This window comes from Diabrotica virgifera, chromosome 2 (genome assembly GCF_917563875.1).
Source record: "Diabrotica virgifera virgifera chromosome 2, PGI_DIABVI_V3a".
Lineage (NCBI taxonomy): Eukaryota > Metazoa > Arthropoda > Insecta > Coleoptera > Chrysomelidae > Diabrotica > Diabrotica virgifera.
The window spans coordinates 97,249,340-97,276,853 of record NC_065444.1 but is presented as its reverse complement, the minus strand read 5'-3'; the positions used below and the strand labels follow the sequence as shown (position 1 = coordinate 97,276,853).

The window sequence follows — 27,514 nt, the reverse complement described above, 5'->3', positions numbered from 1 at the left end:
TTACGATACTTTAATTTCACTACCTACATTTGGGAAAATGGAAACTCATACAAGTACGTTGATGCAAAGAATGCTGTGAGCTGCAGAGATACTTGCTCAAAGGATGGATATTTGTCAGAAGATGTGAAAGATCAAAATGTATGGGTCGCTCTGAACTTAAGGTGTATATCCGAAATTATTTTCAGTACCTCATTTTGGACGAAAATGATCTCCGTATTGAAAGTAATGGATATTAGCCCAGTAAATGAACGGGAAATTCGGCGATACCGTGTAATTTTCAGGGGCAACTCCGAATTGCATGAAAATTTGGATTTAGGTTCTACCCTCCACTTCAAAGTTGAAATTGTGCCGTTGGTTGCTTTTACTTGGGGGGTGACAGTCACCCCTTCTCGGGGGTGAAAAAAAATACGTTCAAGATAAGACCGGAAATATATAAATTGACTGGTTTTAAGCAACTTTTGTTCTATAGAGTTTTTTACGTAAGTCAACACTTTTTGAGTTATTTGCCATTGAAAATGTTGATTTTTCGACAAAAAAAACTACGTTTTCAGACGGTTTTTCGCAAATAACTCAAAAAGTAAATATTTTATCGAAAAAAATATCCTTAGCAGAAGTGTAGCTTATAAAAAATCCAAAAAAATGGTGTATCAGTAAACTCTATCAATCAAATAAAAACAAATAAGCCACAATTAAAATGAAAAAAATAATTTTATTAACGTTTCGACGCCCAAATCGGGTGCCGTTGTCAAAATACAAAATATTACTAAAATAAACTAAAGTGTTGTTGCTAAGCAAAAAAATTCTTCTAATAATTTATTTAATCTCACTCATTTATATTGGCAATTCAGACATATATTATACATTTTAAAGTAGAAGACTTTAAAATGATATTGCCAATATTTATGAGTTGCGTTCCTGGGACGACTTACTGAAAGATAGTTCATTCGATTACATGAAATTAACCCCAACTCAAGAATATCCGTCATAAAAAATTATAGCATGTGATATGTCTTTAAAAAGACAACCAAATGCAACGACAGTAAAATTCTCGCGTTAGAGACTTCATAGTAAATCACAAGGGAAAACCAGGAAAAACCCTGTGATACTATCCCGACATCATAAGTATTTGGTCTTACATTAATTTACTCTCAAAAAATAATACCAAATTCTGACTTGTAACATGTTTAAATTATAAATAATATTAATAATACTAGATATATAAGTAATACTAAAATATAAAATATGTACTAGCTCGATATTATTGACTTACTAATCTTGGTATTTTCTTTCTATTGACTTCCTCTTTCAGTATGGGTAACCACATCCTACTGCATTCTACCGAGGAATTTGCGACACAATTGGTTTCATTTAGCATAATTAGAGCCGCTTCTTTGATTTTTCTCTTTTTACTATCTGATTCTTTCAGGACTATACTTGAATCTCTCCACTGTTCATTATCCCATGCGTGTTGACATATTTGAGATCTCTCAAATTCTCTATTTTTAATATAAGATTGATGTTCACTTATTCTAACGTCTAATGGTCTTGATGTCTCACCTAAATAAAATTGTTCGCATTCACAAGGTATTTTATAAATGCAATTTTTTGTTCTTTCTTGATCATTGTTAGGTTTAGTTTTAGATATAATAGATCTCAATGTGTTTGTTGTTTTGAATGTTGTTGAAATGTTGAATTTATTTCCTATTGTTTTAAGTTTCTCGGATAGTCCTTTTATATATGGTATTGATATTTTCCTCGTATTATTTCTGGTGAATGTTGTAGGATCCCGTTCTAAGTTGTTCTGTTCCATTCGATCCAATCTTGACAATTCCTTATTTATAAACGATAAAGGATAATCATTTTTTAATAAAACAGATGTTAACAATTGTTTTTCTGCTAAAAAGGAATTTTCGTTAGAACAAGTAATTTTGGCTCTATCATATAAGGATTTAATGATTCCCTTTTTAACGTTGATGTTGTGATTTGACTTGTAATTGAGATATATCTGTTGGTGTGTGTTGGTTTTCTATACACTTGAGTCTCATATCCAATATCCTTCTTTGAGATCAAAACATCGAGGAAAGGTAGGCTGTTATTGTATTCCTTTTCCATTGTAAATTTTATTGTCTCTTCTTGATCGTTTATAATATTCAGGAATGTATCCAACAATTCTGATCTATGAGGCCATATTGAAAACACATCATCTACATATCTCCACCATACTGTGGGTTTTAAATTTTGTTTAGAAATAATATTAGTTTCGAAATCCTCCATAAATATATTAGCCAATAATGGAGATAAAGAAGAGCCCATTGCTAGACCAAAATTTTGTTTATAGAATTCATTGTTTAGTTGAAAATAGGTATTATGGGTACATAATGTCAATAACTCCATTATAGCTGATACATTTAGTCTTGTCCTAGTTGCCAATGTATTATCATTCTCTAATTTCGTTTTGATTATGTTTAAAGTTTTATCTAATGGTACATTTGTAAATAAACTGTTTATGTCAAAACTTACTAAAATATTATTTGGATTAAATTCAATAGTTGATAATTTGTTTAAAAAATGTTTTGTATTTTTTATAAAAGTGTCATCATTATTAGCAAATGGTTTTAGAATGTTTAATAAGAATTTTGATAGTTCACTACAAGGAGAATTGATGGTACTACAAATGGGTCTAAGTGGTATGTTCGCTTTATGAATTTTCGGCACTCCATAAAAATGTGGTGTCTTACTGTAGTGAGGTGTCATTAATTTTCTTTGATAGTATGTTAGATCATTTTTAAATTTGAATAAAGCTCTATATATTTTGTTTTCCAGTGTCTTCGTTGGATCCTTCGTTAATTTGCTATAAGGTCCATTTGTAATTAGACCTGTAATTTTGTCCTCATATTGTATTTTATTCATTATTACAGTTGCATTGCCTTTATCCGCTGGTAGGATTGTTATGGAGTCATCATTTCTTAAAGTTTTTAAAGCTTTCATTTCTTCTTTGCTGATGTTCTGTTCAATTTGATTAGACTTTTCCAATTCAAGTTTACATAGTACCCTATATTGTTCTTTTTCATGAGTTGGTAGACACTGGGATATTTTCTCCACTGAGCTGATTATGTCTAATTTTGGAATAGATGGATGAGTAACAGCATAGTTTAAACCTTTTGACAATACCAAATTTTCCGTTGCATTTAAATGTCTATTTGATAGATTGACAATTGTCGCTAATATGTCATTATTTCTATTTAGGTTATCAAAAGTATGTAAACTATTTTGTTCTAAAAGATTATTAAATTTATTTAAATGTATATTTCTTTGTTTCTGATATGAATTTTCATAAATTATGTGTAAACTAAAAATAATTCGATCAAAATCAGAATTTGATATCATTCCGAAAAGTAAATCTTCAATACATACTTACGATGTCTTGTTCGATAAAAAATAAATTTGACCTGTGAAATTGCAACCTTTCCCGGATCATCGACAAACTGGCTCGATGTAGAATATTTTGGAGTCTTCTGCTTGAGTATGCTGGCCGTAACCTCAAGCCCTTTGGTATTATGTTGTTATTTCTACATCTTCTTAAAAATTTTATTGAATTTTGACAATGTGCCAGTTTCTCGTAGGTTTCCAATTTCCTAAAATTTTGACACACGATAGGCCCATACCGGTTTCTTAATGTTGTTCTGAAGCTATTTCCTTGTGGCATTTTTAAGAAAATTATTTTCTATCTAAAACTAAACCTAACAATGATCAAGAAAGAACAAAAAATTGCATTTATAAAATACCTTGTGAATGCGAACAATTTTATTTAGGTGAGACATCAAGACCATTAGACGTTAGAATAAGTGAACATCAATCTTATATTAAAAATAGAGAATTTGAGAGATCTCAAATATGTCAACACGCATGGGATAATGAACATAGAGTTCAGTGGAGAGATTCAAGTATAGTCCTGAAAGAATCAGATAGTAAAAAGAGAAAAATCAAAGAAGCGGCTCTAATTATGCTAAATGAAACCAATTGTGTCGCAAATTCCTCGGTAGAATGCAGTAGGATGTGGTTACCCATACTGAAAGAGGAAGTCAATAGAAAGAAAATACCAAGATTAGTAAGTCAATAATATCGAGCTAGTACATATTTTATATTTTAGTATTACTTATATATCTAGTATTATTAATATTATTTATAATTTAAACATGTTACAAGTCAGAATTTGGTATTATTTTTTGAGAGTAAATTAATGTAAGACCAAATACTTACGATGTCGGGATAGTATCACAGGGTTTTTCCTGGTTTTCCCTTGTGATTTACTATGAAGTCTCTAACGCGAGAATTTTACTGTCGTTGCATTTGGTTGTCTTTTTAAAGACTTATCACATGCTATAATTTTTTATGACGGATATTCTTGAGTTGGGGTTAATTTCATGTAATCGAATGAACTATCTTTCAGTAAGTCGTCCCAGGAACGCAACTCATAAATATTGGCAATATCATTTTGAAGTCTTCTACTTTAAAATGTATAATATATGTCTGAATTGCCAATATAAATGAGTGAGATTAAATAAATTATTAGAAGAATTTTTTTGCTTAGCAACAACACTTTAGTTTATTTTAGTAATATTTTGTATTTTGACAACGGCACCCGATTTGGGCGTCGAAACGTTAATAAAATTATTTTTTTCATTTTAATTGTGGCTTATTTCCCATATAAATAATTAACATAAAAATGCCACAAGGAAATAGCTTCAGAACAACAATAAAAACAAAGTTGTAGCTCATGAAAAATACGTTCTTATTCGTCTAATTCCAAATCGAATATTTCAAGGTGAAATCACCGAAAAATTAAGCACTTTGCGGGAAAAACCCATTTAAACTTTTTAAAGTGTTTATAAGAAGCTTTGTTTTAATTGTTAACAAAAGTTTTAGCATTAAAAATAAGCGAGTTACGCTCAAAATAAAGTTGGTCCTCTTTTTTTTTGGAAAAAATCATGAAAATCTCGCCGTCTTTAGCTCCCCAAAATGAAATTATTCGCTAACAATTTACTTACCTATCTATTTTTTATATGATCTGTCAGTCTCACCGGTTTAAAGTGTTTATTTTTTAAAGGGTTATAATTAAGAAAGCTTGAATGGGTCACTAATCACGAGTGTATGCAAATTCTGAACAGCCATATCTTAACCAATTTTTGTCTTACGTAGAAACAAAATGAAACTAGCATATTTATAATAGCAAAACCTACATTTTTTTACTCTTTAAGATTTTTCTTATCACTTATACTTTTTAAGTTATTTAGAAAAAATGAAATTTTTCAAAAATTTTTAGAAAAATTTTTTTTACTATAAAACCAAATGTTTTCAAAAATAAGCACTTCAAACCAATTAAACTTACAGATCATATAAACAATACACATACAGTTAAAATAGATGGTAAAGCCAACCGATTAATTTCATTTAGGGTGCTAAATAGAAGGAGGTTTTCACGATTTTTTTTTTCAAAAAAAGGGGTCAACTTTGTTTTCAGTGTAACTCGTTTATTTTTGATGCTGTAAACTTTTGTAAAAAAACAAATAATAAGCTTTTTTTCGATACTTTAAAAATGTTAATAAGGTTTTCCCGAAAAACGCTTCTTTCTTCGGTGATTTCGTGTTGAATTATTCGATTTGGAATTAGACGAATAAGAACGTATATTTCATGAGCTACAACTTTGCTTCTACTCAATTTGTAGACTTTACTGGTACACCATTTTTTTCATTTTTTTATAGGCTACACTTTTGCTAAAAATATTTTTTTCGATAAAATATTTACTTTTTGAGTTATTTGGGAAAAACGGTCTGAAAACGCAGTTTTTTTGTCAAAAAATCAACATTTTAAATCGCGAATAGCTCGAAAAGTATTGACTTACGTAAAAAACTTTATATAACAAAAGGTGCTTAAAATAAGTCAATATATCCATTTCGGGCCTTATTTTAAACACGCGTTTTTCGCCCCCCGAAAAGGGGTGACTGTCACCCCCAAGTAAAAGCAACCAAAGGCACAAATTCAACTTTGAAGTGGAGGGTAAGTAGAACCTAAATCCAAATTTTCATGCAATTCGGAGTTGCCCCTGAAAATTACACTCCAAAACGGTCATTTATTGGGCTATATTTCAATGACAAATTATTGTCATTGAAATATCCAATTTGCCAATTTTTTATTGCCAATTGTAACAAAATACTACTTTGCAGTAGTATTTGTAGAAAGAAAATGATAAGATGAAGGGAGTGAGATAAACTGATAATAAATAAGAGTATGGAGTTAGACTAGCTCGATATGCAAGTGAACGACAACTTGATACTCAAGGATGGATACGGGCAATTTTCATGCCTGTCGAAGACAGTAGATCAAAATAAGTAGGGATGATGATTAGAAAAGGCAATATGAAGATAGGAAGATAGGAATAGAAGGAATAGATGCTCAGAAAATAAATAGAAAATGGATTAGACAGGAATGTTGCAATATCTGTCACTGTGTAATCAGTAAAGACTGGATTATATGCAAAATGCATATGCATATATATGCTGCATATTTCTCATGTTTTTCATAAATGCATATGCCTTGCATATTTGGAGATTTAAGAGCATATAAATGCATATTTTGATGGGAATTTACTCTACCCCATTTAAAAATAAGGTATATATTAGTAACATCAACATCCATTAAAATAAAATGTGAAAGTAAATATTTTGCTGTTAAGCTCCTTTGTTGTTGTACCCATAAACATAATGGGCGTTATTTATAGCTGCAGGTATCATTATCCGGATATTTAAGATTTATAGACTTCTCAGAATTTACAAATTACCTAAGTAAATACCGATTATATTTTGAATAACATTACAAATATTACCTGTACTTTCTGCTGGTGTCGGCCAACTATGAATTATTCTGGGAAAACCAACCAAAACGAAATTTTAAGGCAGCGTTGCCAATTTAGCTTATTTTATGCTAGATTTGGCATATTTTTGTGTTGTTTAGCTTATTTATTTCTTGTTTAGCATATAGCATATTTTCTAGCATATTAAATAATATAAAAATTATTTAGTAAAAATCGAAAATCTTCTAATTCAGAACAAATTTTTATGTTGGCCTTACAATTACTAAAACAACTTAGGAACTCTCTCACAGGAACTTGAAACTGATATCAGTGAGTCAAATCTGATTCCTAACAAAAAATGTTTAACCATTCACACATACACACCTACATCAGCAAATCCCTTCGCCTTCAATAATGTTTATATTAGTACTTATGTCTGTGGACCATGAGATTACTATTAACTACAGGATCATGTTTCAGCATTTTTTAAAACAAATAATTTATCTGTACTGGGTTATGCTTGCTATAGGGATTTTTTATTAGTTGATAATGGAATACCTACTGTTGAACTGATCATTCCATCATTCTTGTGAGGTTTGGCAAATACTATATTGGTCGAGTTGGCAACACTGTTTTAAGGGTAGGATAGATTATTTTATTTTATGAATGGTTAGTCTTAAATCAATCGCCGATTATTCAACTTTTGTGATTGCAAGTTATTGACTATACTGTGTAAAAAAATCATTTTATTATTATTGTGAAAATGCCTAAAGTAGCAAGGGAAAAATCAAGTCTTCTCAGAAGTTGGATTGGAAGTAACAATCATCTAAAAGTTATCGACAGTGAAAGTATGTTTTGCACCATTTGTGATAAAAAGGTAAGTTCTCCACTTCAATAGATTTTTAAACTTATCAAACTTCTTTGCACATCTATGTGTCTGTCTATTCTAAAATGACAAACCGTCCCATTTCTTCAAAAACTGTTTTTTAAAGTTCGCAACGGTTTGGCTTATACAGAGCGAGGTGTTGAGAGTGGCCCACCCTGTATACTACGGTACACTGACTGTACTTTATTGTTTGACGATTTCAATTTCACTTTGAGAAATAAAAAAAAATTGGGGGAGGTTTAAAAAGTTTGATCATTTTAATGTAGGTATCTATTTACGAAAACATCTAAAACATCATTATCATTATATTCCAGATTCCATGTCAAAAGAAATTCCAAGTAGTTCAACACATAAAAACTTCACTTCACCAAACTAAGCTATCAAAAAATGATAATAAACCTCGCCAGCAGATTCTACAGAACAGTTTGCAGATTCAGAATACGTCAGTTGGGCAAGAAACCTTTGCAAAGGATTTATGCCATTTTTTTTTGAACTGCAATATCCCTCTGCACAAGTTAGAACATAAATCGTGTCAAAACTTTTTAAAAACTTATTGCAAGATTAAAGATAAACCAGCTCAAATACCAAGTTCTTCAACTCTTCGGAAAAAATATGTCAGTGCATGTTACAAAGATGTGATGACGAGTATTAAAAATCAGTTAAAAGCCGATTATCTTTGGATTTCCGTCGACGAAACAACGGATACAAAGGGTCGACAAATTGCGAATCTAATTGTTGGAGTTCTTAACGACTCTGGCGATTTTAAAAACTCATACTTAATTAGTGTAAAATGTTTGGAAAAAACAAACTATGCTACAATAGCTAGATTTGTTAACGAATCCCTAACAAATTTTTTTTTACCTGATCAAGTACCATTTGAAAAAATATTATTAATGCTTAGTGATGCCGCCTCATATATGATGAAAGCTGCATCCAATCTTAAAATCTTTTTCCCTAATTTAATTCACTGTACATGTTTGGCGCACGGCCTAAACAGAGTTGCAGAGAAAGTTAGAATTGAATTTCCCAATGTAAACACCTTAATAAATAATGTAAAAAAAGTATTTCTGAAAGCACCACTACGTGTACAGGTATATAGGGAGATGCTTCCCGATATTCCTTTACCACCAGAACCAGTATTAACCAGATGGGGAACTTGGCTTAAAAGTGCTATATTTTTATCTGAACACTACGACGACATCAAAAGCGTTATTTCAAGTTTTGATCCGACTTGTACCGCTATTGATAACTGTCAAAATATTTTTAAAGAAAAGTCTATTAAAAATCAATTGTTGTATATAAAATCGAATTTCGATATCATTGAAAGTTCAATTACAAAATTAGAGGCTCAAAATTTATGTCTTCACAATAGTATGTCTATTGTTGATTCGGTTAAACAGAAAATAACAAATCTGAATGGGGAAATTGGAGTAAAAATTAAAGATAAACTTGATGACGTTTTAAACAAAAATGAGGGTTTCACTTTATTGCGTTCAATAAATAATATAATCAATTTTGGAAACTTCGATGAAAATATTAATATGGATCCGTCTCTAATAGCAAAGTTTAAATATGCCCCAATTACATCTTGTGACGTTGAGAGATCTTTTTCTGCCTATAAACAAATATTAACAGATAGAAGACATAATATTAGTTTAGAAAATATGAATCAATATATGATTATTTATTGTAACAATAAAAATATGTAAATTTGTTTTATTGTACTCTTTTTATAATATTAGTTTAGAAAATATGAATCAATATTGTAACAATAAAAATATGTACATTTATTTTATTGTACTCTTATTTATCTTGTGGTCAAAATAAAATATTTTGCCGTTTTATTTGTCACAAAACCTGAAGTTAAAAAAATATATTAAGAAATAATAATACAATTTGGTTTAAATTCAAACCTATTTATTTATTTTTATTATTTTTTATTTATTTATGTATTTAACGTAAACCATAAAATTATTCATATAAAAATAAGTGCATATATAAATGCATATTTGCATGTTAATTGTGCATATTCAGCTTGTTTTAAAATGCATATTGCATGCATATTTTAGACATTTTTTAGTGCATATTTTCCAGTCTCTAGTAATCAGCGAAGCGTCTTTCAAACTCGCTATGAACTGCTTGCAGCTCCGTGATCGACTGCAAAAACTTTGGCGATCGACTCTTTGAGCACCGCTGGAGTAGAGGATACGATATAAGGTCGATCTACACCGATCTGTATAAAATTCTGGATAAAAATCTGGATAAAATTATTTGATATTATGTAATTTAGTATGTTAAAAATTATAAAAAAACAAGGGGTGCCCGATATTATTTTGATCTGACCATAATGATTAATAAAAAAATAACTTTTTTTTATAAATTAAAAAAAATCGGCCCGCGCAGATATCATTTTAAATTTTTTGCATCATTCGAAACGAAAAAGGACTTTTGTAATTTTTCTCTCGAGTTGATGGTTTTCGAGTTATAAACAATTTAAAACTAAAAAAAAAAACGAAAAATGAAGATTTTTGAGGCTTCAAACTACAAGTAAAAAAAATTATTTTTGTAATCATCAAGTACCTTAATGTTGTTCTGAAGCTATTTTCTTGTGGCATTTTTATAATCAAGTATATTCAAATGGGAAATAAGCCACAATTTTACCTAAAAATGATTTTATTAACGTTTCGACGCCCAAGTCGGGTGTCGTTGTCAAAATACAAAATAATTATTTTGTATTTTGACAACGACACCCGACTTGGGCGTCGAAACGTTAATAAAATCATTTTTAGGTAAAATTGTGGCTTATTTCCCATTTGAATATACTTGATCAAGTACCTTAATTCAAGTTCAAAACTTCTTCTATCAGGTCCCGATAAGAATTTTTGCCATGTATTATACTAAAATATATTTTTTTTTAATTTTTAATGAGGAAGGTTTTTCGAAAGACTGGCGATCATTAACAACTAAAAACAATGTTTTAAAATATGAAATATATCAAATGAAAATTAATTCAAAGTTTGAGGGGATGGGCATACTATTTGTATAAATTCTTTTACAATACTGGTACAAGAAGGTATCCACATTTACAATTTTTATTCTTTGAACAGTTCTGTATAAAGACTAAAGACCGATGTAAACTTCTACCACAAAACCAGTGATATCATGCATTACTACCCCAATCTATCTTAGTCCAGGAACGGAAGCTTTTCACCTCGCAATTTTTACAGAATGGATCGATTTGCTTGAAAATTTGAGAATAAGTAGTGGATAGTCCAAGGATCAAAATCTATATTATGCCGAAAGGCGCTTTTACCATGGGGGTGGCTGCCACCCCCATCTCGGGAGTGGACATTTTTTATTATATTTTGACCGCAGTTGATAAAAACATTCATTCTAAGCAAAAAATGTTCTATACATTTTTTTGATAAAATTAATAGTTTTCGATTTATTCGCTATCGAAAGTTTTAATTTTATATCGAAAAAATCAATGTTTTTCGATATATGTACTCATTTACGATTCACTCAATTTTTCACCGTAGAAAAATGTTTTTCAAACCAAGTTCTTGGGAATTAAATAATCTACAATTTTATATATTTAAAGATTTTTTCGTATCTTTGATGCTAATCTTTCTATTCTGAAGAAAATGCCATTTTTTTACCAAACTACAAAAATTCGTTATTCGCTTTTAACTCCAGTTTTTTAAAAACTAATCATTCCAAGCCATTCAAACTTCTAGAATTTATTAATAATATATAAATAAATAAGAATAAATAAGGCTAATGACTAAAAACACCGCTAACCAAAACTTCTATAACCTATTAATAATACATAAATAAAGAAGACCAAATAAGGTCAATACTAATTTCAATTAGGGTGGTGATTAGGGTAAAAGCTGTAAAATATCGCGCAGCAACAGTCTGGCCATCTACTGTTCTCACCGTGGGACCCATTTTCGCGCTGATTTTTACGGCTCTTACGGCAGCCGTAAAAAATCGCCCGTGTGGCCAAACGCTAAGCGAACGGCTCCACGGGCGAGAAATTGACGCTAGCAGTAGCAGCAAAATGAACTTAAGGTTCCGCGGAACGGAATGGGAATAGCCGAACTGAACCGACTACGCACAAGTCCTGTAGTCGGTACAGTTCGGCTATTCCCATTCCGTTCCGCGGAACCTTAAGTTCATTTTGCTGCTACTGCTAGCGTCAATTTCTCGCCCGTGGAGCCGTAGCCTAAGAGGGACAGCTGATGACAAATCCTTGAAGTCCCACAGATGATTTTGATTTGTTTTTTTTTAAGAATCATAACATATGTGAAAAAAATCATTTTTTGGCTGTAAACCGTTTCTTACCCAATTTAGAAAAATGGTTCAAATAAAAGTTGTAGATATTAAAAAGTTCGTTCATTTGCAAGTATCTGAATTAAAACACAAACAATCGACGGAGATTATTGTAAAAAAACTATTATTTTTTCAGGAATTTATATTAACAACTTTGTTTTTTGAATATTGACGTAATATAACTACAGTAGGAAAAATGAAAGAATACCCATGAACGAACATATAAAACAAGCTGTATTTTTCTGTCACCGTGTCACACAAAAAATTGGCCAGCTCAAGTAAGTACATGTAATAATTATTATTACATGTACTTGCGCTGGGAAATTTTCTTTGTGACACGGTAACAGGAAAATACAGCGTGTTTTATATGTTCGATCATAGGTATTCTTTAATTTTTCCGACTGTATGTACTTGAAATTTAAGCTGCGATTTAGCACACTTCAGTAACCCATTAATTGGCATAATTTGAAGTACATACCTACTTATATTACATGTGATTATTCAAAATGAAACTGAATGAAAATATACCAACATTTACGAATTCCTGCAAAAATATGAGTTTTTTGCAATTATCTCGGTCAATAGTTTATATATTTTAAAAGCACACTCGCAAACTAAAGAACTTTTTAACATTCTACAACTTTTATAAAATTGGTCATTTTGTCTACAGTTTGCCCAAAAGATTCTTAAAACTGGATTAAAAATAAAATAAAAAATACACGTCAAATTTTAGCAATTATTAGAGCTAGTTTAGACGCTGCGATAAATGTGAACAATTTATCGTAACGATAAATACATCGCAGTGATAAATCGCTGCTATGTACCGTTTACAAGCGACGATAAATTGAAACAGCATTTATCGCAGCGTCTAAACCAGCTTTTAACCTGTTGAGTTTATTTTGCACCTGGGCGTATATTAAGATATTATTATAGGCCTGGGTCCCGGGTACCAAAAAAAGGTTATTAATAGCAAGCTGAAAATTCGTTAATAACTAAACCGTGTCTAGTCCGACAAACTTTGATGTACGGGAACACTGGAACAGTGGAAGTTTTAATTGTGGAACAGGTTACAGATTTCGAACGTCAGACTACGAAAACGTCCCATGTATTTTGTCGGGACAGAACTTCTAATTGATTTGTTACCCTTTCACTAAACTCTCATGCAAAAATCAGACTGCTATTAATTGATCACCAACGTAATTCCTGTCATTTGACATATTCTACGTGTCGGACTTATTAAAATTCCCAACATATTTGTCGGACAAACACTTTTTCTTATATTATATAAAGTTTCCTATGCAATAAACTTAAAAACAACCTGCTAGTTTCCACAATCATAAACCTGTCAGAATGATACGTTCTACAATTAAAATCACGTTCCACAATTAAAGCTTCCCCTGTTCCAGTGTTCCCATACATCAAAGTTTGTCCGACTAGACACCGTTAAGCTATTAATAAATTTTTAGCTTGCTATTAATAAACTTTTTTTGGTACGCGGGATCCAGGCCAATGTAAATTAACGGTCGAATCCATCAACAATGTAAATTAGTTTTACTTATTCCGTATGTTATAGTTAAGAGGAAACAGTAGCGATCAACAGGTAGCAAAAACGCGTTCCAAGATTGCGGCTGTAATTTTGAATATTTTTTCGAGATATTTGGTACACGTATTCGTAATATAATAAAGAATGGCGGTACAGAGTACAATTTGAAAAATATAATAATATGTGGAAATTACTCTGTAATTCAATACAATATTAAAAAAACGAGCCTGTACCGCCATTAAGAAGAACAAAAAAATACACTTTCTTCAAATAAACTTTTTTATCTGATGCCTACATTTTGTGTCATTTTGGAACTACTAAAATTTTTTATTTCATTAGTAGTTCCAAAATGACACAAAATCTAGGCATCGGATAAAAAAGTTTATTTGAAGAAAGTGTATTTTTTTGTTCTTCTTAATGGCGGTACAGGCTCGTTTTTTTAATATTGTATTTAATTACAGAGTAATTTCCACATATTAATATATTTTTCAAATTGGGCTCTGTATCCCCATTCTTTATTATATTACGAATAAGTGTGCCAAATATCTCGAAAAAATATTCAAAATTACAGCCGCAATCTTGGAACGCGTTTTCGCTACCTGTTGATCGCTACTGTTTCACCTTAAAGTGTAAAATTAATTGAACTATTCATTTGATTGGGTATATGATTATTTCATAATAATTTATGTAGCTTGGTGTCATGCATTCCAGCGCGTAAGAGCTGAAGCTGGCTATGGCTAGTTTGGTACATAAGGAGTGTAATAGAATTTATCGCCAACCGTCACTAAAGTCGTTCATTATTGTACTCATTTGCCCTCATTTGCGGCAGTAAAGTAACACTTTATTGTACTGAAAAAAGAATTTTACTTTACCTGCCGCGATTAATCAAATTAACTGAGATTGAATGTAAGTGGTCGATGGCAGTAATCAAATGGCGAGTATTTGAGTGGACTTACAATTTATTTACTTTAATTATTAAAAATATTGTACGCAATTTGCGATATTATCAATTAAATTTATAATTGATGGATTCGACCGTTACTTGATGGAAGTTCATTTTATCTAACAATAAAAAACTGAAAACGTTTGTTTTCTATACTTCCACAAAATTTATTATATATAAGTGACTACAGCTGAAAGGCACTCCGCCGAAACAGCTGTAGTCACTTAGATATAATAAATTTTGTGGAAGTATAGAAAACAAACGTTTTCAGTTTTTTATTGTTAAATTAAATTTATGTCAAAAAGTGAAATTCTGTAGTATTTTGTAATTAAATTCATATAAAATAAATAAAACTTTACAGATTTAGTAATAATTATTCAATATTGATAACTATCGATTAAAAATCGAAAGCGGCCATCTTGCAAGTTATCTGTCATCACTGTCATGCAATTATTATGACGTCTAAAATTTAACAAGTTCTTAAATTGTAAATTGCAAGTAATAGGTCTGGATCCCGCGTATGAAAAAAAAGTTGATTAACAGCAAGCTGAAAATTTGTTAATAGCTTAAGGGTGTCTAGTCGGATAAACTTTGATATATGGGAACACTGGCACAGGGGCAGTTTTAATTGTGGAACAGGTTAAAAATTTGGAACGGTCAGACCACGAAAACGGCACATTTATTTTGTCCGACAGAATAGAGTTAAACTCTATATATAGAATAGACTGCTATTTATCACCTGTCATAATTCCTGTCATTTGACATATTCTACATGTTCCACTCAATAAAACGCACAATTGGTGATAAATAGCAGTCTGATTTTTGCATGAGAGTTTAATCTCTGTTCGGAGAGTTTAAGTCTGTTCTGTCGGACAAAATACATGTGCTGTTTTCGTGGTCTGACCGTCCCAAATTTTTAACCTGTTCCACAATTAAAACTTCCCCTGTTCCAGTGTTCCCATATATCAAAGTTTGTCCGACTAAACACCCTTAAGCTATTAACAAATTTTCAGCTTGCTATTAATCAACTTTTTTTCATACGCGGGATCCAGACCTATAAGTGTTAAAACCAATATCAAATTATGTTGGCAAATATTATTTTATATCAATAAAACATAAACCGATTGTCAAATATACCAGCAAACGAGAAGTAAACTCAACCTTCATAGGGACATATGTATCTGAGATTCTTATAGGAAATAGGAATAAAAGACATTTAATTGAATCACAAATTTTTCAGGTATACTTTTTGTTAGTACATGTGTATTTACTTAATATTACAATCTCTTTTTATTTTTAATATGTATTTTCCATTGTTGTCGTTTATAACCCCAGTGGTTTGGACGACATTAGATTTAAAAAATATATGTTGGCGATAAAATTGTGTATGCACCACGTCAGTAAAGACTCCTTATCGAACTCGTCTGTTACTCGCCTCGCTCGCTACGCTCGCTCTTCTCGTAATAGCAATCAGACTCGTTCGATAGAGTCACTTTACTGACTTGGTACATAAATAACTATTATTACGATAATGCCGAATTCGAACGAGTTGTCTGTAGTTACTGCTGGAGTAGAATGTATTGAAGAGAAGAATTTTGAATTATTTGAACATAAACATATTCGCAGTATAAAAAAATGCAAGAATAAATCTTTCACTTCTATAGTTGTTTTTAGAAAAGTATAAAAACATGGAGACAGAATATCCTTTTGGTTTTAAGATCTGTCTTGACTGAAACATGTCGTCAACTCAAGAAAAATGATCTAAAACTGTAAAAAATTGTACTGCATAAGTTACTTTGCTATGAAATATAGACAATTCATTTTTTGAAGAAGGATCTTGTAACACAACAAAGGACTTTCTTGAAGAAGAAACGTGGCATGAAAGATGCGAATCTGAACCTCACTAAATCCAATCCTCTCGTGTTATACTTTCCGGATTCCGGAGGCAGAACGTGGGGAGCTGAAGATGGCATTCTTGTGTTGGTAAACAAAAAATAAATAACATTTCCATTTTGCGAATTTCGTGCAGTTGGCAAGAAACTTTTGCTCACCATCTGATGTATGCGACTTCGATACAGCTAGATTAAATAAAGACGTTATTCATTCCTCTCAGGTTTGACAACTGCTCATTCTTCAATACCAAAGGAGTATATCAATGGAAAATTGGAATATAGTAAAAGTAAAGGAAAGACGAGGAAATCAAGACGTGGGGTGAGACAGGGATGCGTATTATCGCCAATTCTTTTTAATGCCTACTCGGAAGTTCTTGAAAGCTCTTTAGGGTGAAACAGCTGGAATAAAGGTAACTTTAGTGCCCATTAACAACATTAGATATGCGGATGACACTGTCACCTTAACCGAGAATATTGAAGATCTTCAGAGACTGAACAGAATAGCGGTTATACTACCAATGAACATCAAGAAGACAAAATTTATGAGAATATCTAAAAATCAAAGAAATAATGAGAATCTCCTCATAAACGGAACCAATGTCGAAAGTATAGACCAATTTTCAAATCTTGGAACAATGATTAACTCCACAAAAATGATTGCTTGCAGGAAATTAAAATTAGAAGAGGAAAGGCTGGAGCAAATTTTAACACAATCAGAAGAGTGCTCTGCACCAGAGATTTGACGTTTGAGCTAAGAGTTAGGTTGGCTAGATGCTACGTTTTCTTGACATTGTTTTATGGAATGAAAGCTTGGACCTTGAATGCGACATCAATGAAAAAACTGGAATCATTCAATTTGTGGGAGTATAGGGCTTTTGATCGATTGTCATTTGTTTCGAGCTTCTGTCATATTTATGTTGTAAAATATGTGTATAATATTAATATACACGGATTATACGAAATATGACAGAAGCTCAAAACAAATGACTGAATGAAAAGCCCTATAGAAGAATTCTGAAATTATCATGGACAGAACATGTCACAAACAAAGATGTTGTGAAATTTTGAAAAAATGTGAAAACTTTGAATTATCCACGTCCGTCTGTCTGTCTGTCTGTGATCACAACTCCTCCGTGAATGACAAATGAGGTGTCAAATGAAAGCTAATAATCCAAGGATGGTACTAAAGGTGAGAAATTTGACCTAGTCTGTCTGGCCGTCTGTCCGTCCGACCGCGAATATAAGGCTACGGTTACATTGGACGCGTACTCTAAAGACTAACGAGTCGGACGTACTCGTGCGTAGTCGGATGATTGAAACAAACACGGGCAGATAAATAGGAACGGTTATATTGAATAAGTAATAGAAGTCAGTTTATGCACGTTTGTGCATAAACAAACTACAAAACACAAACACAAAATACAAACTTGTTTGTTTTTTCCTAGGGCAACGTGCGTCTGAAAATGGATAACTGATAAATAAGGAAACGGGTACAAAGGGAAAAAAGCTAAATCTTCGGTATATGAGAAAATGGTTGCTACAGAAGTAGAAAAACTTAAAGCATACAAAGAAAACTGTAAGGAAAGGTCAAAGGAAGAAGATAGTGACTTTCATTTCTTCAGCAGTCTGACGCCGTACATGTCTAAGGAAACGGGTACAAAGGGAAAAAAGCTAAATCTTCGGTATATGAGAAAATGGTTGCTATAGAAGTAGAAAAACTTAAAGCATACAAAGAAAACTGTAAGGAAGGTCAAAGGAAGAAGATAGTGACTTTCATTTCTTCATGAGTCTGAATACATGAAGTACATGAAAAAAATACCCGAATACCAAAAATTGCCAGTACGAATTACCAGCTTCTCTGCTTTCGAAAGTTCGACAGTTTTTCCAGTCTTTCGGAAATATGAGATAAAAAAATATAATTCAATGTGTCAGGTACCTAACATTCGAAAATATTCAAAAATCTTCTGTGGTTGGCGTAAAAAATTATTACATATTAAGTGAAACTCGCCATTTTTTTCTCTATTTCTATTATATCATTTACCCATATTCTTAAGTTTTCTATAATTAAAAGACCTAAAAAATTATTTTCTAATAAATATTCTTCATTTTTAGCCATGTTGTCTGAATACATCGTCGCAGGTAAACGCATGTAATCCGACCACCTAATAGTCGCACTACGAATGTCGTCCGTTTATGTCCGACTGATTGGTCGTCAGACTACGCGTCCAAAGTAACCGTAGCCTAACTCCTCCGTCATTATACCACGTAGAATGACAAATGAGGTGTCAAATGAAATCTTATAATCCAATGATGGTACTAAAGGTGAGAAATTTGACCTAGGCTGTCTGTCCGACCGCAAATATAACTCCTCCGTCATTATACCAGGTAGAATGACAAATATGAGGTGTCAAATGACAGCTTATAATCCAAGGATTTGACCTAGGCTGTCGGCCCGTCTGTCCGTCCGACCGCGAATATAATTCCTTCGTCATTATACCAGGTAGAATGATAAATGAGGTGTCGAATGAAAGCTTATAATCCAAGAATGGTACTAAACGAGAGAAATTTAACCTATGACTTCTGGTTTTAGAAAAGGAACCATAAGTACTGTGTTAAAGTCACCGGAATAGTAAGAGTGATATATTATTCGACGCGCCTTCGCAAGACGAGAATAAATATATACTTCCGGTTACATGACTGTCTGTCCGTCGGCGAATACAACTCCACCGTTATTAATACAGATATAATGACAAATGAGGTGTCGAATGTAAGCTTATATCCCAAGGATGGTATTATGGATAAGAAATTTGACATCAGATCTCCGGTTTTAGAGTTGCAACCGTAAGTACTGTTTTAAAGTCACCGAAATAGTATAAGCCAGGGGTTCTCAATCTGTGGTACATGTACCACTGGTGGTACATATGTATCATTATTTGGGGTTGTATACAAAACACAAAAACACAGCCAAAACCCAGCATATTTGCAGTTAGTTAGATTACTAAGCTCCATAGGTATTTCAGTTAGGTGGTACCAAGAATAATTTTAAAATAATTTGGTGGTATGTACATGATTCAAAAACATTGAAAACCACTGGTATAAGCGATACATCATTCGACGTGCCTTAGCAAGATGAGAAAAATGTAAAATTTTGGTTTCAATATTATTTCCGGTTAAAAAGTTCTAACCAGAAGTGCCATTATCGTCGCAGAAATAGTAAGTACTTGTAACACATCAATCTAAGCGTATTGAAGAGTTCAAATATCGACTTCCAGTTTTACTTTCGATTACTTTGGGTGAAAACCTAGGACTTACGAAGTCCAATTACTTGTTTTAAAAAGAATTCACTAATATAAAGCTTCAATAAACAGAACGCTCAAATCAATAAGAATAGGTAGGTACTTCTGATCTGCAGTTTGTGCCAAAATACAAAAAACAAGTGATTAAAAGAGATTAAAAGCAACTAGTGGCAGATAGTGCGATAGTGGTTACTAACTATCTTGCCCTGATGAGACCCGAAACTAATGAGTTCTGATCCAAAAAGGGATGGAAGATATTTTTCTATACCTACGAATAAATGACATTTTGATGCAAAAATATAAATTAATCTCTTTTATCAAACAGTAGATTTTCGTAAACACATTCAACAAGTGGTTGGAGATCATTTTTTGCTGTTGACAGTTATTAACATTTGCAAAAAATATGAATTTTAATAATATACCCGACGATCCCCATTAGCATACACCCATGCTTGTCACATTCTGAAGCAGAAGGAAAATAACAGTGCCAATGACCTCATCATGACTGGATACATTCTATGAATGGAAATTTCAAACTCAAGGTGAAAGATTGTTTACTATCGCTTTCGGCTTTTTCAAAAATGTGGAAAAAATGATAACGTTACTTAATCTCTGTGTATAGACGTGTGAACGCAAAAATTATTTTGAAAAAAGTTGATAACAACGTTGGCACCGTTGATATCTCACGTCTAGGCAGTGCTCACTCGCACTCATACAAATTGTTGATTTAACAATACACATACACAATAAAAAAACGTTTCTGGTTGAAAAAAATGTTGTTTTAACGTGATAGTACTTACTTCGGATTCCTCGACATTTGAGCGTTCTTAAAATTAACCGAAAACCAAAAAACAATCAACAAAAACTCAAATAATTTGAGAAATTTTCATCCAAAAACATAAAAGTATCAATGGAACTAACACGCGCGGCACGGCACTATAGTACGTCAGCGACTGCTGGAAATAAGCGGCGATGAGTGCCATGCAGTGTTGCCGGATCGATTTAATGTCCGTAAGATACAATTTCTTGATAACAAACTGTGGGTGGCGCACCTAAAATAAGCGACACTGAGGGGTACTCAAATTATTAATAAATTAAACAAATTTTGTTTTTTCAATTAATTAATTTAAACAAATTCATTCGGTAAACATAACAAAATAAGAGCAACAGAGGCGGAATTTCTACGGAGAAGCTGGGAAGTAACAAGAAGAGATAAAATAAATAACATAGAGACTAAGAAAAGAATGGGAATGAACTCAGATATAATAGACTACATAGAACATAAGAGATTAATCTGGTACGGACATGTCAGAAGAGCAAGCCAAAAACGTTGAATAAACATAATAACAAAGTGGATCCCGATAGGAAGAAGATCCCGAAGATCTTTTAGAGATGAAGTGGGCGAAGCAATGGAAACAAGAAGTCTATAGTAAGAGAACTGGGAAAACAGAAAGAATTGGGCAGAACGGTTGAGTGAAGGAATACAGTGAAAAGTGTGGAAATATCTAGTATATTTATTATACAGGGTGTCCCGAAAAGATTGGTCATAAATTATACCACACATTCTGGAGTCAAAAATAGTTCGATTGAACCTAACTTACCTTAGTACAAATGTGCTCATAAAAAAAGTTACAGCCCTTTGAAGTTACAAAATGAAAATCGATTTTTTTTTCAATATATCGAGAACTATTAAAGATTTTTTATTGAAAATGGACATGTATCATTCTTATGGCAGGATCATCTTAAAACAAAAATATAGTGAGATTTGTCCACCCCATAAAATTTTTATGGGGGTTTTGATCCCTTAAACCCCCCCCCCCCCAAACTTTTGAGTACGTTCCAATTAATTCATTATTGTGGTACCATTAGTTGAACGCAACGTTTTTAAAACTTTTTTGGCGTCTTAGTATTTTTTCGATTTTTCGAGTTTTCTTTGAGACACTGAATAATTATATACAAGGTGTTTGGTAGGTCGATGGAAATTTTTTAAGGGATAATAGGGGACGCCATTTTCAACATTTTTTGCTAATAATGTATCGATCAAACTGTTAAGGTTTCCGAAATAAAGTTAAATTTGTCAATATTCGACAACCGTCTGTTTCACGTTTAAAAATTATCTAGGCGTACTACTTCCCTGTTTTACGAATGGAATAAAAATGTAAACCTACAACACTGACTCTTCGCATACAATTTCCATCAGCTATCGTCATTCTCCGAACGCATAACAAACAAAAAACAATTTACCTGCTATGCTAACAAACAATCTACCTGCTATGAAGTGGTTTATTTTGGTTTATAAACATGGTTATTGTATGCGTATGAAAGGTGCGTTTTACTGTTTTGACATCCGAATTGTGTTTGGAGTTGCATTAACAACGAAGGGTTGTTGCAATCTGAGCAAGTAATAACGTAGGCATTTTGTATGTCAGGGAAGTATCTCGCTTAGATAATTATTTTTAAAAATAAAATAGACGAGCAGCCTTATTTTCGAATATTGACAAATTTAACTTTATTTCGGAAACCTAACAGTTTGAGCGATACATTATTAGCAAAAAGTGTTGCAAATGGCGTCTCCTATTATCCCTTAAAAAATTTCCATCGACCTACCAAACACCCTGTATAATTCGAGTTAAAACATACTTTTATTCAATAATAGAAATCAGAGAGAGTTAAGAACACTGAGTGTCAAAAATTATTTTATTTAAACCTATGCAAAAAGTGGTACAGTACTGTATACTGGAGCGAAGCTTCATACTGGTGTCTGTATTTTCAAATTTTAAATAACACATACTTTTAAAATTGAATAAGTAATTTTAGGAGTCCAAATAACTTTAAGGGAGTAACGACGAAATACATTCCAGGATTGTCCAAGCAAGATCAGCCACCAGACAGCTACACGGACTATTGTGGAATAATAAAATAACAAAAGAAAATAAAAGAAGAATCTATAAAACAATAATAGAAAGTATTGGGTTGTATGGCGCCGAACTCTGGGATATCAAGCAAAGTAAAAAGTCACAAATTAAGGCCATATAAATGAACTATTGAAGACGATGTTGCCGACTCACTAGACTTGATAGGGTGAGAAACGAAGATATTATGAGAGAAATGGAAATTGATCTAGATATAATAGACACAATCAAAGCCAAAAGACTCAACTGTTATGGACACCTTCAAAGAAAGCCTGAAAATAGATGGCCGAAAAAAATAGAAAAATGAACTCCATCCACTAGAAGAAAACGAGGTAGACCAAGACGATCCTGGAGAGAAGATGTCGAAGATGCAATGACCGCCAGAGACCTAAAAACTGAAGATTGGTTCGACAGAAAACGATGGAAATTAGGATGCGAGAAGCGGCGACAGCTGTAGAAGACTAGCTTATTATATTACTGACAATAACTGAAAACTGTTGTTTTCAATACTTCCACAAAAAGTTTTACAAATTATATCACTACAGCTGTTTTGGCAGAGTGCCTTTCTCAAGTGATGTATTTTACTTCGTGTCTACACTTTGTACTATTTAACTGAATAGGTTGAGGAGTGAGGAGCTGTTTGTCTCAAGTTGGTCATTGAGAATTATATCTGTATTTTTTAATTTATTGCTTTCTATAGATTCTAATAAAGATGGCTTAGGACATTTATTTTGAATATGGACAATATCCAATATGGATTTGAAACTGGTCAAAAGAATCATTATGATCTAGATCTAGAAGGTGAAGTGCGTACGTAGAATCTGTTTTTCTATTATTGAAAGCCCTTTTATGTTCTGCTATACGTTTGTTAAAAGTTATGCCGGTTTGACCGATGTAAGTTGTTTGACAGTTTGTAAGTAATTTTATTATTTACTTATTATTTTTTTATAGATTGTATAACGGACAAAGATTTTATAGAGACATCTTGTATAACAGACTCCCGTCGTCGCTTAAATGGAATCTTCCTACTGTTTACTGTCGGTGCGAACAAAAAACCGATTGTGGCGCTACTTCCGTGAAGTTCCGTGTGAAGACAGTCAAATTTAATTTAAAATGTATTCAGCAAGCGAATGCAGAGGTTTATTTAATTGAAAAATTCAGCTACCTCAATGGTTTAATAAATATATTTCGTTGTTTTAAAATTTCCAAAGCTTCATTAGTTCACTACAAAAATAAAGAAGTTTTATAATATAAGTAAACGAGTACAATGGTGTGATACATCCAAAACAATTTGTAGTTTTTTGGACGTTCTAACTGTACACAACACAACAACTAAGGTTACACAACTTTTGGAGCAAATATCTTAACGAAAAATAAACAACTATGTTCATTAATTTGATTGTATGGTGATTTAAATTTCGCCGATTAGATGGCTTCACATGGTAAACCAAATAACCAAAAAGAGGAAATGGTGACTGGAGAAGAAGGTTTAACTTTAAACTATACCAAATATATTAAAGAGCCTGACATTGTACAATACATCAATTTGAGTTGGCCGTAAGATGGTTGGCGTAAGATGGTCATGTAATTAGTAATGTAAGAAGAGAATATTCTCAAGAGAATATTCTCGAGAATATTCTCAGCCAGAATATTCTCGTTCTCGAGAATATTCTCTTAAGAGTTGCTGCGTCCTTAATCGAGCTCAGACGATACATAAAAAAGAAAAATGAAAAACGGAAAATGTGGATACGGCTTTTCTAAGTAAACGCGAAACAATGAGTAATTTAACTATGGAAATATTATAATGCTAGACAATTATTTGTTTAAGAATTTTACAAGAATGTCAAAAAGTGATTTCGAACTATTAATAAATAATGATAGGGCCAACAATAGAGAAGAAATATCAAACATGAGAAATGCAATACCAATCTCAACAAGATTAACAGTTTTAGTTTAATGTATTTATTCAGGGTGCACTACTCTTCCATTTGTCTTATAGTTCTAGAAGTATGCCAAGTTCCACAACTCTGGACGTAAATGTACTGCATTAATAAACCTTATTGTGATTTCATTTGACCACGTATTCATCTTTTCTTTGTATGTTTTGACAAAACCAAATAAAATTTCAACAGAGTACAGGAAATAAAGAAGAAATACAGAACAACGTGCAAAATTTTCCACAGCAGTTCGACTTTATCGGCAACGCATTAGGCACTGCAATAGTGTTCAAATACCAGTAAAATTTCGGCCACATGGCTCAGCAAAACGGCGATATTTTCATTAGATGGCTGTAATGTTGCCAGAAACATACCAAATATATATTTTCGGCAACATATTGCTTCAAAAACTAGCCCGTCTAAATGACCCTTTAGACGTAGACCAATCCATGACTAAGCTGACGACTCGTGAAAAATAAAATCACACAACTTCTCATCAGTAGATTGAAATGCAGAATGTAGATGACCAGGATGAGCTAATGATAGAAATAGATTCTGAACCTGAGGAGACCTCATGTTTTTCTGATTAAATCGCCACATCCATTACTCGCATTATTTGTTGTTAAGAAGAAACTTTCATTTTTTTATCAAATAAATTTTGTGTTCTCTGTTGTTTTTGTATTTTGTTTATATATAAAGAAAACTGTTGTTTAGTCTCATAATTTTGTATATAATTTCATGATTTTTAATACCCTATTTCATCTTCAACAATTTCCCACTTGTTCAACAACAAGTGCGTCGTAGGGTTCATTCTCAGAAAATTCTCCAATTCGAGAATATTCTCTGATTTTTCATTCTCGAGAATTTTCCAACACTATATGTAATGGGTATCGAAGAAACGGCTCCAACAATAGTAACATTATTGCAGTAGCCAGTGGGAAAGAGAAAAAAAAATGAAGACAAAAAAACAATATTTTACTGACATCGAATAAAATTTGTGAAACATGGATGTTTCCACGTAGGTGACCTGTTCAGAATAAAGAAAAATGGGTGAAAGTGTTAAAGCAGGCATGGGTTGTAGGCCAGAAGAGAAGAAGCGAAAGTAAAGACACCAGGGATGGCGGCCGTAGCTCAGTGACTACGGTAGGGCTGACACACCGTGCTCGATCCTCGAAATTTAATCGAGCCTCCATCGTGCTTCGCAGGACACGAAAAGCTGTCGGTCTCGGCTACGTAAATAGATAGATAGATAGATAGATAGATTTAGAGAGGTGGCTTTCTGGCCTATTCCACTGCGACCTTTTCAGATCTATTGTGGTCCTCTAGTCCTAGATAACATAGACTTTTTAGATAACATAGTGGACCCTTTTTAAAAGGTCTAATAGCTTCGAGACTGAACCTTCCATGTAGCTATTTGCCGTTGGATTTTGTTCTCCTAATGCAAAGAACCGCACATTAGGAGAACAAAATCCCGGCTACGTAAGTGGCGTTCATGCTAAAACCTGAGCCAGAATGTTACACTAATGGAAGATGTGCAAAAAGCTAAGTAATTGGATACAGTACGACAGATTATAAACGGCTTACGAAAAAAAAAATTTTGAAGGAATGATTCTAGAGTCAGATCTTAATGTTTACTTCGTATTGTAGAGCGCGATAGCACAATATAAATGCGGAACGCTGAAGGCACGTATCCATTACGTTGGTGCTCCGTGTAACTGTTCCACTTAGTGAATATATTGATGCTCCCAGAGCGGCGCTCACCCTCGACGATCAAATCGGTGGCGGTTTATATGTAGAGAAGCGCATGCCGTATCCATTGGAGCAGTTACACGGAGCATGGAGCACCAACGTATGGATACGTGCTTTTATTTTCCATGTCTGGATTTCACGAGGCTTCTAAATTATGTTTTTCCAATACTCCACCACACGGATAGCTCTTTCATTGGCAAGGGGAGGTCGCGCTTTATCCCAATTCAGGCAGTCAGGTCAAAAACAGACGAACCACTTTGCAGCGCTACTCTGTGGATCCACAAAGTGGCTGAAACAGGCGATTTTGTAGCACCAATGATTTTGTAATGGACGCCACAGTGGCAAGGATCGTGCCTGTTTCTCACTTATTAAAGCTCTTATGTACATCAAATTGCAATATCAACATTCAACTTCTTCATCCCTTTCGTTTCTTTACAATGTGATGTACCCATATTCGTTTTATTGCTTACTTAAAACTCGTTTCCCCATCCTCTGTCTAATCCTATCTTTTTAAATTCCTTTTGGATCGTGTCGTGCCTGTTTTTGACCTATTAAAGCTCTTATGTGCATCATAGGCGTAACCAGGATGATCCTAAGGGGGGGTTACAACTACTGGAAGGTCTCTGAGGGCTATGGTGTTAAGCGTATAGAGCTCAAAGTACATCCCAATGGGGGGTTACAACCCCCAAAACCCCCCTGGTTACGCCTATGATGTGCATTAAATTGCAATATCAAGGTTTCTAAACTATTAAAAAAAAAGTTTTTTTAAGTGTGATATACATACTCTTCACCCCTTTCGTTTCTTTACAACGTGATGTATCCATATTCGTTTTATTGCTTACTTAAAACTCGTTTCCCCTTTCTATAATAATATCACCAGTTTGTTTTAGGTTTGTTCCAACTTCCACTTTTGTACGGTTTTAAAACGATCACGAAACTGTTTGGCATCGATTTTATGCGCATGCTTTGACTTAGCATCGTTCGCTTACGGTACGGAGGCTGTGGCGAAGGTGAGAGGTGGAACGGATTTTGACACTATCCTAAGTACTGGTTATTTGTTTGACGGTTTGAATTCTGGCCATTTGTTTAAAATAGGCCAAAAAATAAATAAAGAACAACAATTTATTTCTTGTCATTTGTTTGTTGACCACTTTGTCTCCTCTTTCTGTAT

General features: G+C 32.8%; 1 protein-coding gene across 6 annotated transcripts in view; it reads right to left on the bottom strand.

Annotated features, from left to right (window-relative positions):
- LOC114332504 (insulin-like growth factor 2 mRNA-binding protein 2) overlaps window positions 1-27,514 on the bottom strand; it is a 509,159-nt gene that overhangs the window by 118,727 nt on the left and 362,918 nt on the right. The window contains exon 1 of one of the 6 annotated variants that reach the window (XM_028282307.2): window positions 20,546-20,716. The exons of the other annotated variants lie outside the window; for them this stretch is intronic. Within the exon in view, the coding sequence (XP_028138108.1) occupies window positions 20,546-20,562 (17 nt within the window). The 5' untranslated portion in view covers window positions 20,563-20,716. Of the gene's footprint in view, window positions 1-20,545; window positions 20,717-27,514 lie in introns of those variants that run through there. 6 annotated transcript variants of the gene reach the window in all.